At 42.8% G+C, this 15,051-nt stretch overlaps 1 protein-coding gene across 5 annotated transcripts in view; it reads left to right on the top strand.

The window, feature by feature from the left end:
• The window catches only part of lef1 (lymphoid enhancer-binding factor 1), a 51,933-nt gene that overhangs the window by 13,897 nt on the left and 22,985 nt on the right, over positions 1–15,051 (top strand). For all 5 annotated transcript variants that reach the window (XM_059341570.1, XM_059341584.1, XM_059341562.1 and 2 more), the window contains exon 4: positions 12,879–13,008. In XM_059341570.1, coding sequence (XP_059197553.1) covers positions 12,879–13,008 — 130 coding nt within the window. The remainder of the gene's footprint in view (positions 1–12,878; positions 13,009–15,051) is intronic.

Here is a 15,051-nt window from a genome sequence, read left to right as displayed (position 1 = left end):
AGCCAGGAACAGGCGAGGGCACTTGAGGGGAAAGGAGGGGATCGAGGGGAGAGGGAGAGGTGCTGAAAAGCAGGCTGCCATGCTGCTGTCCAGCAGAGCAGAAAATCAGAGTACAATGAAGTGATTACACTTGCAGATGTAGCCATATTTATGACGAGGTGGATAGAGAGAACAGGAAGAATGACGAGTGCTGATTGCCATGGAGCTTGCTAGTTAGTGTGCTAACGAGCCGGGGCTCTTTTGTGTTAAAACATGTGCGTAATGTCACCTCCAGTGCGCTTCCAGTCCTCCCCCACCATCCACCGCCCTGTCCCCCTCCAGTGCCATATCTCTATCCCTCATGCCCTCCACAGTCGGCTCCGAAATGCAAGCTTGGCCAAGGCTCCTGCCCCAGGCGCCCAATTTACTATGGCTGGAGAAAAACTCAGTGGCCCCAAGTCACAGAGGAAAACAGCAGAGCTGAATGCTGCTCTTTCCCTGCTGCTGCAGTTCGTCTGATCTGTGCAACTGTTTCAGTGTCTTAACACGCAGCAGTGTAACAATTTACACCCTTCTGCTTTTTTTTATGTGGCTTACTGAGGAGATTTATCCCAATTATGTTTGCTTCCAGTTTAGGCAAATCTAGAACGTAGTAAGAGTTTGATGCTCATGACTAATACCACCTAGCGTATGCTGTGAGATTTTTTCATTTCTGTGACTTTTTTTAAGCCTGTGGTATTTTCATGTGGGGCTTTAGAAACAATTAATTGAAGGTTGGGCGGAGGGCAGCGGGAAAAGTGCAGCTTCACATTATTGGTATTTAATTGGAAATATATGATTGCCTTGGCTTTTATTCATCCCCTGCGCTCTCTGTCTGTAAGAGCTGATGTCACAGCGATGAGAACAAGGCTTTGTTTTTTTCCTCAGCAGTCACTTGATGCAGGATGATGAAACCCACAAAGATATCTAGCAAGAATGTGTTTGTTCATCTGATGAGTTCGCCTTGTGCTCCATGTTTCTTTTGATCATCGGACTGCTCGCTCTGTGATTGAAGGCACTTATTTTCCTCGTGGGATGTACACATTGAATAAATTAGATATACCATCCTGTAATAATACAACGTAGATCATCAGGACCTTGATGTCTGTGATAGTTTTAACAAGGCAGGCTGACAGGGAAGTGGAGCTGACTCTAAAAATATAAAGGTCACGCTGAATGGATTATGTGGCATCAATGGAGCCACCGTCCAGCTCAGCAGGAGCCCTTAAATCCACTAGCAGCCACAACCCCTCGGCTCAGGGGCCAGGTGACGCTTTTCATGTCCTCCAATGGAGAGACATCACAGAGGCATCCTCCACTTTGAGCTGCCCGTCATCAAACAATGCATCAAAACATCAAATCAATCCACCCCCACTGTATCTATCTTTTGAACTGAAAGATGGGGGAAATGGAAGTGCTCACCGCGCCTCCCGCATCACACATCTACATTTTCATTTCTCCCATCACAAACATTGAGACTCCTTCAACACTCCCAAGTATTTATATAGTGGTATAACATGTGCTCACGATACTTAAATCGCGACTGCAAGTGTTATGATTGGATTTTACGATCCATTTCAATTTATTTTTAAAAACCTTTTTAACACTAAACCACAGAAAGGCCGTTAAAAGACGTTATCTTTGACCGCCACCTGGCTACTTAGTCGCTTCAGCTTTGTTTTGCCTAAAACGGATATGACACCACATCACTCATGACATTACTAACAAAAAAGTGTTGATTTATTATATCAACTTTCAAAAATCTATTCCACACATGCATTTTGCCAAAATCTTACGATTTAGTGAGCGTCAATTAATGCCGATCTGGATGAGTACAAGCCTGTGAAAGCCTGGGACAGTACTGGTGGAAGTGTTTTAAATAGTAAGATATTGGTGTTTGGGAAGTACTGAGCATACAACTGGATAAATGAGACTTGTATTATACTGCACAAGTTGTGTGAGAGTTTGAAAACAGATTTTTACTTAAATTCATCAAGAATTTACTATGTTTTTGGTCATTTTGGATTCTCTGTTTATTGTGGAAGCGTTCTAAGAAAACAAGGTTTTGTCATATGCAGTGAGTAGTTGATATACAGATGTCTTTTTTTATGGGTTGAAGTATTCCTTTTAATATATTAGATTTTAAGGTTATTGCGTTATCTGCTTATATTTTAATTAATCCAATCATTCATAATATTTTCCCAAAGTTTATATAACATTGTTGCTCGTTTTATCTGGCCAGTTGTCCCAAACCCAAAGATATTCAGTTCAGCTCATTCAATCTAACATCACTCTCTTAACAGACAATGAGATTACATTAAAACATATGAAGAGTCCACTATGAATTAATCCAGCTAAGAGCTGCATTATAATCATGCTATGCTCATTGAATGGCTTATCATTCAGGTTTTTTTTGTGACATCAGGTGCATGAGTGTGCCCTGTAATGTTGCTGTAACCATATGCCCTGAGCCTATAGAGCCCCCTTTTGTGCTCCAGAAATTCACTATTACCATTTCTTTAGAGGTATCAAGGGATAAGCAGACGGTTGTCTGTTGCCATGTTGTACATGGTCATTGTTTTGTTTGTATTAAAGCCCACAAAAACCCTGCCACAGAGCTAATTGACGGGGCGGAGTTTTCATGTGACCGTTCAGATCCTTGGAGAGGTTCTTGAAGTGTTCCCTGCTTCTGCGGGGATGGAGAAAAGCCATTTGTTCGGAGGGGATCAGATTTGAATAGCTTTGTGCTTTTCATTCAGATCTTAACAGGGGCGTGTGCGCCTGGCTGGAAAGAAACCCTAAAATGTGTGGTTTGATTAATGACTAATTCCAGGCTGAAAGGCAGTTGTTGGTAGTCTTTACCAGTTAATCCCTTAAAACGTGGAATCACACCCAAACAGTGGGCTGCTGGTATTGTTGTACGGTCTATAATATGAATGAGCCGAAAGGTTTGCAATGTGATCCACAACCGATGATGCTTCTTAGCACCGTGCCGTGGACCTTGCCTCATTATAACCTCCACCAAAATGGTCATATGATCTGTAACATAATACAAACACAGCTTTGTCAGGGTGCTTGTGTAATTATGTAAAAAGATCTTGTTGGAAGTAAAAAGGAGACAGAATGTGTATAGCTTCAAGCGCAATCATTTAGGTGAAGAGAGCATTTATCATGTAACTGTGGGGTCAAAAGTTCAGATCAAGGTCAGTACACAGGTGTCATGACACCTGAGGCAAAGGGGATTCTTGTGACCTGCAGTTTTTAAAGCATTGCATAACCTACATTTTTAACCCTATCACAAGAAATTGACACAATTCAGGTGTTTTCCTGCAGATTTTATTTTTGTTCCATCATGACGTGAAAGGCTCACTTACCCATCAATATTTTTATTCTTTCTATTCTTATACGTTGTGTCGGTGGGTGTGCATCTGTCTGAGTGGAATACAGAAGGAAAACTAGGTCAATACTCTCTACAGCTCAGGCAGAAGCAGCTCTCATTCAAATCACCTCCCCATACCCATTTTTCCTTGTGTGTGCCATTGAAAACCTTCCCTGCGAAAACACGGCAGCTCCTCCACAGCCTGCTGCGGTCTGCCTCCGTCCAGCTCTCCCCTGGCTAGCTCGCTGTGCTAATATTTAGCTCTTCCTTCCCATAGATGTAATGTGCAATGTTGCATTGGAGCTAGCTGGGGCTTAGTGAGAAGAGTACTGTCTCTAGCTCTCGTCTCCACAGGTAGAGACACACAAAGACCCCCACCAGACTCTATTTTCCCCCTCAACGCTGAGCTCCCAAATCCAAACTGACAGCCATTCATGCCCAGAATACCTGGGTGAAAGCTGAGGGGGGGAAACACTATCTAGGTGTAGCAGGCAAATCCGCTCTTGTTCGACGGATCTATGAAGCTCCTGCATAAGGCAACTCATCAGCACTTTTCCCCCTATTCTGCACTGTATTTCTCTCCCTCTTTCTCTGCATCTCGGGCATTGTGCGGAGGCTAAGGTTTTAGCGCGCTTGCCACACAAAGTTAGCTTGTGCTGCGATTTTATTTGTGTACATCTCTCAGGGCCTTCGAGTGTTGTTGTTGAATGTGGATGTTGGCACCACCACTCTGCCTGGCATGAATGTAGCTACTCAGCAGACCAGAGCTGGCTTCTAATGATAAATCATGCAGTGTGTTAATGCAGCAGCAGGGTGGCTATAAATAGTTGCTGGAGAGCGATGACGATTGATTCAGGAAGAAAAATAAAGCCTGCTCCAAACATTTTATGCTTGTGGTCAGCTGTAACGGGCGAGTTCAAACACAGGGCCCCAGGTTTAATATTGAAATGACACACAGCTGATCAGGTAAATGACATAGTTAAAGGCTTTATTGCTCAAATTAGACACATTGGCAGTGTCCACATACACCTGGTAGCTGTGTTTATGTCTGTTTTGTGCAGAGAAATGACTCAAGTCTGCAGAACGGCTGTCATCTAAGGTGTTGCTGGGATTTTCAGTTAACCTGTCTCACTAGATCCAAGGCGAGTGATGGAGCTGCCATGTTCTTTGTGGGGGTATAGATGCCTAGTGGCTGCTCAAGTGTGTGTGCGGTCTGCCTTTTGTGTATGTGTTTGCGTGTGCGCTCGCAGGCCTGCTGACAGTGGCACTTCAGCAGAATGTTTGCCCTTTCCTCAGTCCTTTGATGTGACCAGGTCCTGCTGTGATAATGAGCCCTGTGCCCCGCCGCAAGGTGAACATCCTGCAGTTCGCCCGGGGCTCTGCCAGAGCAGCGGCCCAACCCCCACCACACTGCTCCACAACACACACTCACACACGCACACACACACACTCTGCAAATACAACAGTGGAGGAGCCGACCTCCACTCAGAGCTGATCAACTTCCACACAGTGCTTGGATAGTGTGTACGTATATTCACAGTAAATACTTCTGGCTTGTGGGTAATAAGCAGGCTACGGTTTCTCTTGTGTTTGGATAACCTTCTTTAATTAACACCAATATGGCAAGACAGTCAACACCCACGCCACTCCCTCTGGGATCACACAGGCTCTGCACTCACATGTTGCTCCCAGTCTGTTACACTCACACCTGTCCCCTGCAAAACAATGCCAGGTAGGAACTAATATTACTCTTGTACTAAGGAGACATTAAATTGCAACTTAAATGCTACACGTGTATATATATATATACAGTCATGGAAAAAATTATTAGACAACCCTTGTTTTCTTCATTTTCTTGTTCATTTTAATGCCTGGTACAACTAAAGGTTCATTTGTTTGGACAAATATAATGATAACAACAAAAATAGCTCATAAGAGTTTACTTTAATAGCTGATATCTAGCCATTTCCCATGTTTTTCTTGATAATGATTTTGGTTAATATCAAGAAAACCATAGAAAATGGCTAGATATCAGCTCTGAAATTAAACTCTTATGAACTATGTTATCATTATATTTGTCCAAACAAATCAACCTTTAGTTGTACCAGGCATTAAAATAAACAAGAAATTGAAGAAAACAAGGGTGGTCTAATACATTTTTCCATGTCTGTATATATGAAAAATGTTAGTGAAAGTGCTATAAATGATAATGGAATAATGATTGTATGTAATAAAACTTACTTACTATCACATCATAAATAAAAATGATAAGCTTAAGTAATTAAAAAACAAAAATGTAATGTGTACTGTAACTAAGTAACTAATACCACATAAGAGCATGACAGGATATCTTAATATGATGGAATATGTATGCAAAGTTTCATAGAAATAATCAAATGCACACTAAGGATAAGTCTATTAATATTTGTATTTTTCCTCTCCCATCCCATAAAAAGACCGAAACAATCAATCATTTGATCCTGATACCATAAGTGTTTTCTGTGTAGCCCAAGCTTGATGCTGTATATCTAATTTCCCTGTGTCATATATCGTAGATCAGAAGCCTTAATGACAAACCAGCAGCAAAGCAAACTGTTGTAATGAGTTAGCTAGAATAGACGATGACGTCAGAAGTGCCTGTGATGCGTTATTCGAGTCGAATTAACCACTTTTAGTCAAAGCTAATGTTGTTTTCTGGAAAAACGTTGCGTGACAGGGGTGTGAAGAATCTGGAAAGGACACAACATGCCTTATAAGACCCAATCAGGAAGCCAAAGTGAGTTTCGGTGTCATCATCAAAAAGGTCAAGAGGTTTCAATTTTATGGGTTTGTAAACGGCAGAATAGTGTGGCCACTAGGGATAACTGTAGCAAAATGTATGCATTTTAATGCAAAAATATATGATGTGGATGAAGTCTGACAGCCGCAAGACAGAGTTAAGAATGACTAACATGTTGCTGGTTTTGGTGTTTTTTTTTTACATAGATTAATAAATATTTATATAAATCTACAATATAAGTAGCCTCATCCTTTAATTGCGTTGGATTGCTATGTTTTACATCAGACAACACTCTTACCACATTCAAAACAACAACCTCAATTACAATTTTCAGACGAAACAGCAACTTATTTTGCAAAACAATAAAACTATATTGTCCTATAAAAGCTGCAAAATGATTTTCATAATATAAAAAGTAACTAAACTCTTGTCCAACATCACACTGCAGATTCTAATCACCGTCTCCTCTTGCATGACCTTTTTTAAAAGCCTGAACTTGCAGTTATAACAGTACATTACTTTACTCTGGCTTTACAGTGAAGAAAAATAGCAACTGGATAATTTCTAATGTTCTGTTGCTCTTCCCTCAGTTTTTTAATAGCTCCGCGACATATAGAAATTAAGAGTTGAACACTTTAAAAAGCGGATAAAGTCTTTTCATCTGGGGCAGGCATATTTCACACAAATTATCTCCTTTGCACGTTCAGAATGTCAGTATGAGAGCTAGCGTGATTGGTTTGCTTGGAGCGCACGCTTTTCATGCCAACTGAAGGATGATGGGTAATCCACCTCTTCTCATTCAGTTGTGCTTGGTGGCAGTGGTGGGGAAGAAGACAGTCAGCTGTTAATAGCTCCTTTGTATACATATGTAGCATGTATGTGTTAAATTCATTAAATGCGTGGTTATTGCAGCCTCTGATCCCTTCACCATGTACCATAACCGTGTTTTACAGCATGTCAATGTGCCTTTCCACGTTAATACAGTGGCATGTGTCGGTCATGTGTGGTTAATGTGAAGTGTTTGACGCGTGGCTTGTGTGGGTGTAACGGTGGTATTTAGAGGACAGTGTGACAAGTTGCTTCACACGATAAATTTGTGCTGCAACTTATCTACTAAAACCATAACATTGCACATGTGGTCCATGGCTTTTTTTTTTTCGAGGAATTGAACAAATATGATATTCTTGATACCATTTGGTGTTTTTCCAATTTCTACCAACTGTCCTCGGCCTTCCGTTCAACTTTTCAAAAAAAATCACGCAGGATTTATGATAGAAACTAAACGAGTGGGGAGAAGAGGAGATTGTAAGGGGGGGGGGGGGGGGGGGGGGGGGCTTCACAGATGTAAATGTCTCTCCAGGGTAGGCTTTTCCTGTTATTTGTAGCCTCCTCCACTGCTGTCCCTGTGGTTGGCTTCACTTGTTCGTCTCATTACCCCGGGCGCGTGGCGCTCCTTCGCTTGCTGGCGGCCCGGCTTTCTTCTCCATTAATTGGGTTTCGTTACATTAAGCCCCCTGGCCGAGGGGCCATCCTGCCAATAAAACATTCCATTTTTAGCACTCCACTCAAAGCTGGTGGGGTTCAACCCGCTCCGCGAATGGTAATTGGTTATTTATTTAAGCTTCCTCAGGTTGGTCTCCACTGGTTTTGGTAAAGAAGCAGTGGAGGAGCTAGAGAGGGAGGGGCTGTCCCTTTTCTTTCCGCTGTAAAGCTACTATGGGACAATGTTTGCTCGCTTTTGTTGGGAAAAGGTCGGACAACTTGCACACAAACACACCTGAGAGTGAACACCTGGTCTGAGGGCGACCCTCTGTACCGGGCACACCCTCACTTCATGCTTTAACTTTCAGCATTGACAGAGGCTTTCCATCTGTAATCTTTTCTTTTTTATGATCACATTGTCAGTGGAAACAGTAGCCAAAGACGGTATTTAAACAGTCAGAGGTGGGTGTGTGCTCTCAGGCAGTGATTCACAGTTATTTTAAATGATTCCCTTAGGTGATGGCAATCATCATTTTATTGGAAATTTACAGCAAACGCTTGACGATACTGCTTGTGATCACAGAGCAATCTTTTTTTCTTTCTTTTGTTAATATCCCAAGCCTTATTCATAGTATTTTTTGGTGTATCCTTTTCCTCTAGAGGACAGAGAATCCCGTGAGTAGGTGAAGTTGGGTTTTTTGGGGTGAGAAGGGCTTCGTAGTGAAAAGATTTAGCGGCATGGGAATCCATAGCCACCACTCGAGCTGCCATCTCCCCAGCTGTTTGTGAAACACCTCACATGGTTTTTTACACACTTGATTGTAGCTGCAGGCGCAAAGAGTCCTCATTGCATATAAATTACAGAAGTGGGAAGTGATTATTATAAAATTCCCGCTTTCCCTTTTTTCCACTCCACTCTGCAGAAGTGGTATAATTGAGTGGAGTACAAAAGCCGTGCTGTGAGGGGAGAGAGGGAGATAGATGCTAAAAAGGCAATATTGCAGGGATAGTTATTGCAATATACCACATAGACACACGCACAAACGCACACACTCGTGCTCAGAAACTGTGGCAGGATGCTGGTGGAATCTGACAGAATACAAGCTCAGAGACACCGGCGTGCCGTCAGAAAAATCTTCCCTCAGAAAAAAAAACAAAAAAGAAACAAAAACGAAACGTCCCATTTCCCTTCCCCACCCCCAATTTCAGACAGCGCGCCAAGTCACTGGCTCCCCGTGCTGAAACACACTGGAGTGTCTCCTCCATGGAGGGCTTCCTGCCAGCTCCAGTTCCGCACAATGAATTTCTCTTAAAACCACATCTGAGGGGTTCTTTAGAAGGGCCGGCCAAGCCTGGATATGAAATTCCAAATGGAACGTTTTCTTTTCAATCCTCGCCGCCTCTCCTCTTTCGCTCTCCCTGAAAAATATGAATAGAAAGATCCTAAGCCTATTATTTCTCCTATACAATAAAAGGGACCTCCAATATGGCCGCCCTCCGTCGCAACACCGCTGCTGCTGAGGGCTTTTAGAGTCAGGAAAACGGTGATGAGAGGGGGTCAAATCGTAGTGACGTGCTGTAACCCTCATGGTTGTGGTCACTTGAGTGTCTCCAATTATTTCCTCCAGGAAATTGGTAAAAGGGTGTCGTGCTTTGTGTGTGTAAACTTGCCAAGAGCTGCAAAGTGGGTGCAGCAAGCCAACAAGTCTCCACCTGGAGGAATTAAAATGGTGGCTCTGTGACGGCTGCTAGCACGTAAACATGCGTGAGGATTTTGTTCCACCCTGATGCAGTTTTTCCCAGCATACTGTATGCATGTTAAGAAAGATGTGAAGATGTAAGAAATGACAATTCATTGCTCTTCCTTTCTATCGAGAGTAAAAACCACGGTAAGTTATGGCATGCGGTTTATGTAAATTTGAACCCAAATAGCCACAAATTGTGTGTGTCGGTCACAGAGGCCTGCAGGTTTTTCTCTGGTGGATTTTTGCCACAATGGAGGCAGTTTATTAAGAAGTTGAGAAAAATAGGATTTGACAGCTGTAACTGGGGAAAAGCACAAAAGAGGGCTTCTCCTGTGGCAGAAGCCTCTGGCTGGCTAAGGAGTCAATCACCTGTTGTTTTGTTGCAGTATTATAGTTTGTGTCTGTGAACAAGAATAAGAGAATAACTTTTTATCCACTTACTTCTTTCTTTTCTCTTTGCTGGAGAAGACTTGGATGATAATCCCTCAGGTTCTTATCTCATTCCCACAGGATAACAAATGGGAGTGGAGGGGCGTAAAATAATATGGGCGAGAATGCTATCATTTAGCCCCTGGTGTAGGCATGTCCCAGTCCTGGTTAGCCCTCCTTTAGGGTTAATGGCAATTACTAATAAGCCCCGCCCCCCACCCCCCCCCCCCCCCCCAGTAGGATGAGGTCCAACACCCCCACACTCACAGATTATCCCGTCACCTTTGACTCTAGTTAGCTGGGGTCAAAGGACCTCGCTCACCTGTGCTAAAAGCCTCAGCATCAAGGCTGGAATAGTTTTCAGTAAGGATGCGCGGATCGGTATTGGATGATATTTGTTCCAAATAGATTCATCTGCGGCCTCTACAGAGTTCGTACAAAGTTTGGAAAGGGCTTAACTTTAACTATTATGTTTTCAAGCTTAGAAATATTCTTGAATTTGAATACAACCCTTGAAATGAAACAATCCAGTCATCATATTTGATTGTTGTCTCCTCGTGTCTCACACACTCTCACACAAAGGGTTTTTAAGAAGTTTTTCCCTGGCCGATGTGAGGGTCTAAGGACAGAGGGTGTCTTACCATGTACAGTCTGTGAAGCCCTGTGAAGCAAATCTTGGAGTTGTGATTTTGGGCTATGTAAATAAAATTGACTTGACTTGGATCAGCTAAACTAGCTAATAGTCACCTAAGTCCTCTGTTGATCACTTACTCTGCAAATTAGCAAGCATTAAAGAATCAAAACATTCAATCAAAGTTAAATTTACAATAGGTCAATTAGCCAAAGTGTCAAAAAACATTGCTGCAGACAAACTTTATTTTTTTCATTTGCATTTATAGTAACAATTTAAATGTAATGATAAAAGCTTCTGGTTTAGGTAGCTTGAAATTGCTTGAAAAGTGTTTGAATTTAACTCTTAAACTGTACAAAACCTGTCTCTCAAGGCCGATCAGATGATGCAAAACATGCGAGACTTCTTTCCTGAAATAGATTCACTGGTCTGGCAGTTCTGTCAGGAGACACAAACATGGTGGTGAGACGACTTCCTTGTCTCGGCCGGCCAGCATATCAGACGTGTTTTTCACTTTATTTACTCGCACATCTCATGCAACAGATTCAGTTCATTTTAATCTGGGTAGTTGTCTGCACCAGCTCTCTGCAGGCTTGCATCTTAGCTGCATCTGCTGCAGTTAAAGTGTTTATTTATGCTTCAATTCATTTATTGAACAAAATGTGAGTCTAGGAACTGAAATAAATACATTAACCCACATTTTGCATCCAAGGTGGAGCAGGGTCTGCTATGCTCTGGTTTGTAATCCCACAGACTGTCACATGCTCTGGTGGCACGTTGGTAAACCTGCTTCCAGTGATTGGTGATTGGTCCTAAATTTTCCGGCAGGACTTGTCTTGTTTGTGTTGCAACCTCAAATGCTACAGTGGGGACTGTGCTTTTTTTTTTTTGATGGTGTGTCTATGACGCTCTTATCAAGAGAGGAGCTGGGAAAGAAATTGGCCGTGGGAGATGAGATTCCCATCTCGGTAAGGAATCTGATGCAGATGATACGTCATGTACTTGAATATAGTGAGATCTGGACACGCACACATACTGCACACATACCGCACACATACCACCCTTTGTGTTCGCGGTTAGGACGTTCCCAGAAGGTGGGGAGAGGGAGAGGGGGGTCTTAAGTTGAGACTGGTGCCAGTCTGTGAGAGGTTCGAGGGAAACGCAGACATTCCAGCAGCCACCCTTGTGTCCAAGGAGTTTTGTGTCTGTGTGTGTGTGTGTGTGTGTGTGTGTGTGTGTGCGTGCTGTGGGAGTGGACAGGGAGGGGCACCAATCACCACTTAGCACTGCAGGAATGTCACCTTGGCAGACACCTCACTAGGACAACAAAGTGAGAGCTAATAAAGAACAGTCCCTTGATTATATCGTCTCCTTAGAAATTTATGCTCGTACTAAATTTAGATGAGTATCTCCAACAACATTATTAATCAGGTGACTGTTCCTGTGAGAGCATCTGATTACAATTTCACGAAACCCTTTGATTCAAAGCTTGTGGGAGCCATCTTGGCGCAAGACGTGTCTCACCCAACAGTGAAAATGACGTGTCTCAGATTAGCCATATATCCTGTGGCGGTGATATTTTGACTCCAGCTCTGCTCTGGACTCAGATTGTGAATAGCAGATTTAGCATACCTAAGCATTGCCATGTGTTCATTGCTGCTGAAGCATGTAAGCGCTATTGGCTGGGGGTTGGGGCTGAGGATTTTTGGGCCAGGCTCGGTCTATTTTAGTTGTCAGGAGGCAGGTCTTTCTGAGTCAGCCGGGGATGGGGGGCCTGTGGTCAGGCCACTGTTGACGTGATTACCCCGGCATTAAGTACCGCTGCAGACATCTGTCTCACTCGCGCTCTCTCTCCACAGCCAACCCCCTTCTCCTCCTCCTCCATCCCTCATCTCTCCTTCCCCCGGCTCTTGCTCTGTAATGAACTCCCCTTATTCACCAGCTAATGACTGCCTTTGATCTCCTGCCTAAGACCTCTGCTCTAACTCTACCCTGTGAATCTCTCTTTTCTCTCCCCTCTATCGCTCGCTCGCTCCTATTCGCTCTGTTTCTCCCTTTTGCTGTCTCAAACATGCCCGTGCACCTCTTTGACTTGTTTTTCTCCCTTCCTTCAGGGAACAGGGTTTTCGATCATGCTGACCTAGGCTAAACAAAGTTTTGAGGTGCTGGGTTTAGACTACTAAAAGAGAAGAAATTGAAGGAATAGCTACTATTTTTTCTTCTTCGCCATACTATTAAGCTTCAGTCACTTCAACAGGGAGGCAGACCACCCGCACTACATACGCCGTACCAGTCCCCACATCATGTGGCAGGGAACAGGGACATATTGCTCATGAAAAAATGCAGCTGAAGTTCATTTCTTATGTCATCCCTCTTTCATGTTGTCTCTAAATCTTGCTGTATTTTTCCCAACAGTCCAACAAAGTCCCCGTGGTGCAGCCGTCCCATGCAGTCCACCCACTCACCCCACTGATCACGTACAGTGACGAGCACTTCGCCCCAGGATCCCATTCTGGTCCTCACCCCCAGGACGTCAACAAACAAGGTAGAGACCAAGCAAACATGACACAACTGTGTAGCTGCAGAGCAACTTTGTAAATGATTGATTGTTCTGATGAATTGTTACATTTTTTATTTGAATCGTCAATCAGAAGATTTAAATCTTTCATTTCTGTTGCATGGTTCAGCTCGACCCCGACTCACTTCCGGGTCACTTACTTTCTCCATTTTATTTTCCACTGCAGATAGAACCTCTGAGTCTAGGCAGGGTTCTCAGCTGATGGTCACAGCAATACAGTGTAAAATTGCTGTGACATCATCTTCATTGCAACACTCACCTGAACACCTACACGTTGAATGTATGGCATGTTTTTTAGGGCTTAAAAAAAAAATCTGGGTCCAGTGGATAAATAAATTTCGCTCTCTATTAAAGGTAGCTTTATGGTTTAAAAATGGCAAGTTTGTGCAGGATGTTACCTCCAATTACTTGAAACTTGGACTGAGGTATAAAAAAATATCAGGTGTTTTGCTACTTGAAACCAAGAAACATTGAGTCGACGCAGTGGAAATGCGACATTATGCATCACACAAACAGGGTGACACTGTTACTGTAGCCCTTATTCATTCTGTGCAGATTCACATTTAACGATTTTACTCAAAATCTTCATTGCAACACTCACCTAAACACCTACACGTTGAATGTATGGCATGTTTTTTAGGGCTTCCATTTAAAAAAAAAAAAATCTGGGTCCAGTGGATAAATAAATTTCGCTCTCTATTAAAGGTAGCTTTATGGTTTAAAAATGGCAAGTTTGTGCAGGATGTTACCTCCAATTACTTGAAACTTGGACTGAGGTATAAAAAAATATCAGGTGTTTTGCTACTTGAAACCAAGAAACATTGAGTCGACGCAGTGGAAATGCGACATTATGCATCACACAAACAGGGCTATACTGTTACTGTAGCCCTTATTCATTCTGTGCAGATTCAGATTTAAAGATTTTACTCAAAATCTTCATTGCAACACTCACCTAAACACCTACACGTTGAATGTATGGCATGTTTTTTAGGGCTTCCATTAAAAAAAAAAATCTGGGTCCAGTGGATAAATAAATTTCGCTCTCTATTAAAGGTAGCTTTATGGTTTAAAAATGGCAAGTTTGTGCAGGATGTTACCCCCAATTACTTGAAACTTGGACTAAGGTATAAAAAAGGTGTTTCAGGTGTTTTGCTTGAAACCAAGAAACATTGAGTCGACGCAGTGGTAATGCGACATTATGCATCACACAAACAGGGTGATGCTGTTACTGTAGCCCTTATTCATTCTGTGCAGATTCACATTTAACGATTTTACTCAAAATCTCAGTTTGAATTAAACTGAACAAACACCTGAGTTCTTTTTTTTTTTGAAAGTTTTTTTTTAACATCCCTTTGTGCCAAAACTGTCAGGAATCAATAGAGACGCACAACCAAAAAAAGTGTCACAGCAAAGTCATCCTTTCTATCAGCTCTTCTCATGAACTCATTTGAAGCAGCCTGTGGGACAGCGCGCTGAGCTCTGCTGCCCTCTCCCTCTGCACCCTCTGCCTCTCACTAACAACATCAAGCTCCGGCTCTGACAGCTGCAGCGGAGCTCCTCAGCAGTTTGGACGAGCCCCTCAGCCCTGCGCAGCTGGAGACTTTGGCAGCTTCTCACGAATGCCAAAAAAAAAAAAAAAACGTGGGCCCCGCCATAGTTTTGTCCCGCACCTTCTCTCTTCTCCTGGCTTTCTTCTCCTGCGGCTGCCAGTTGAAAAGGAGGAGAGGGATCAGACAGGATGTAGGCGATGATGAAGATGATGATGAGGCTGGGAGGTTCTGAGGGACCTGCTATAAATAACAATGTAGAACTGAGCACAAGAGTACACAGCGTAGTGAGATGAAGGGAGAGAGACATATAAAGAGACTGTGCTCCACATATGTCAGAGGAATCATGCATCAGACACATTTTTGTTGAATCTTTTTCTAAAGGAAGCATGAAAGAATTGTGTTGACACGAAATTGAGCATAACTACACTGTGCGCACATGCACGCATTAGATTTTAAAAAT

This window comes from Centropristis striata, chromosome 1 (assembly GCF_030273125.1).
Source record: "Centropristis striata isolate RG_2023a ecotype Rhode Island chromosome 1, C.striata_1.0, whole genome shotgun sequence".
Lineage (NCBI taxonomy): Eukaryota > Metazoa > Chordata > Actinopteri > Perciformes > Serranidae > Centropristis > Centropristis striata.
Note: the sequence above shows the minus strand (reverse complement) of the source record. Positions and strands in the feature narration are given on the sequence as shown.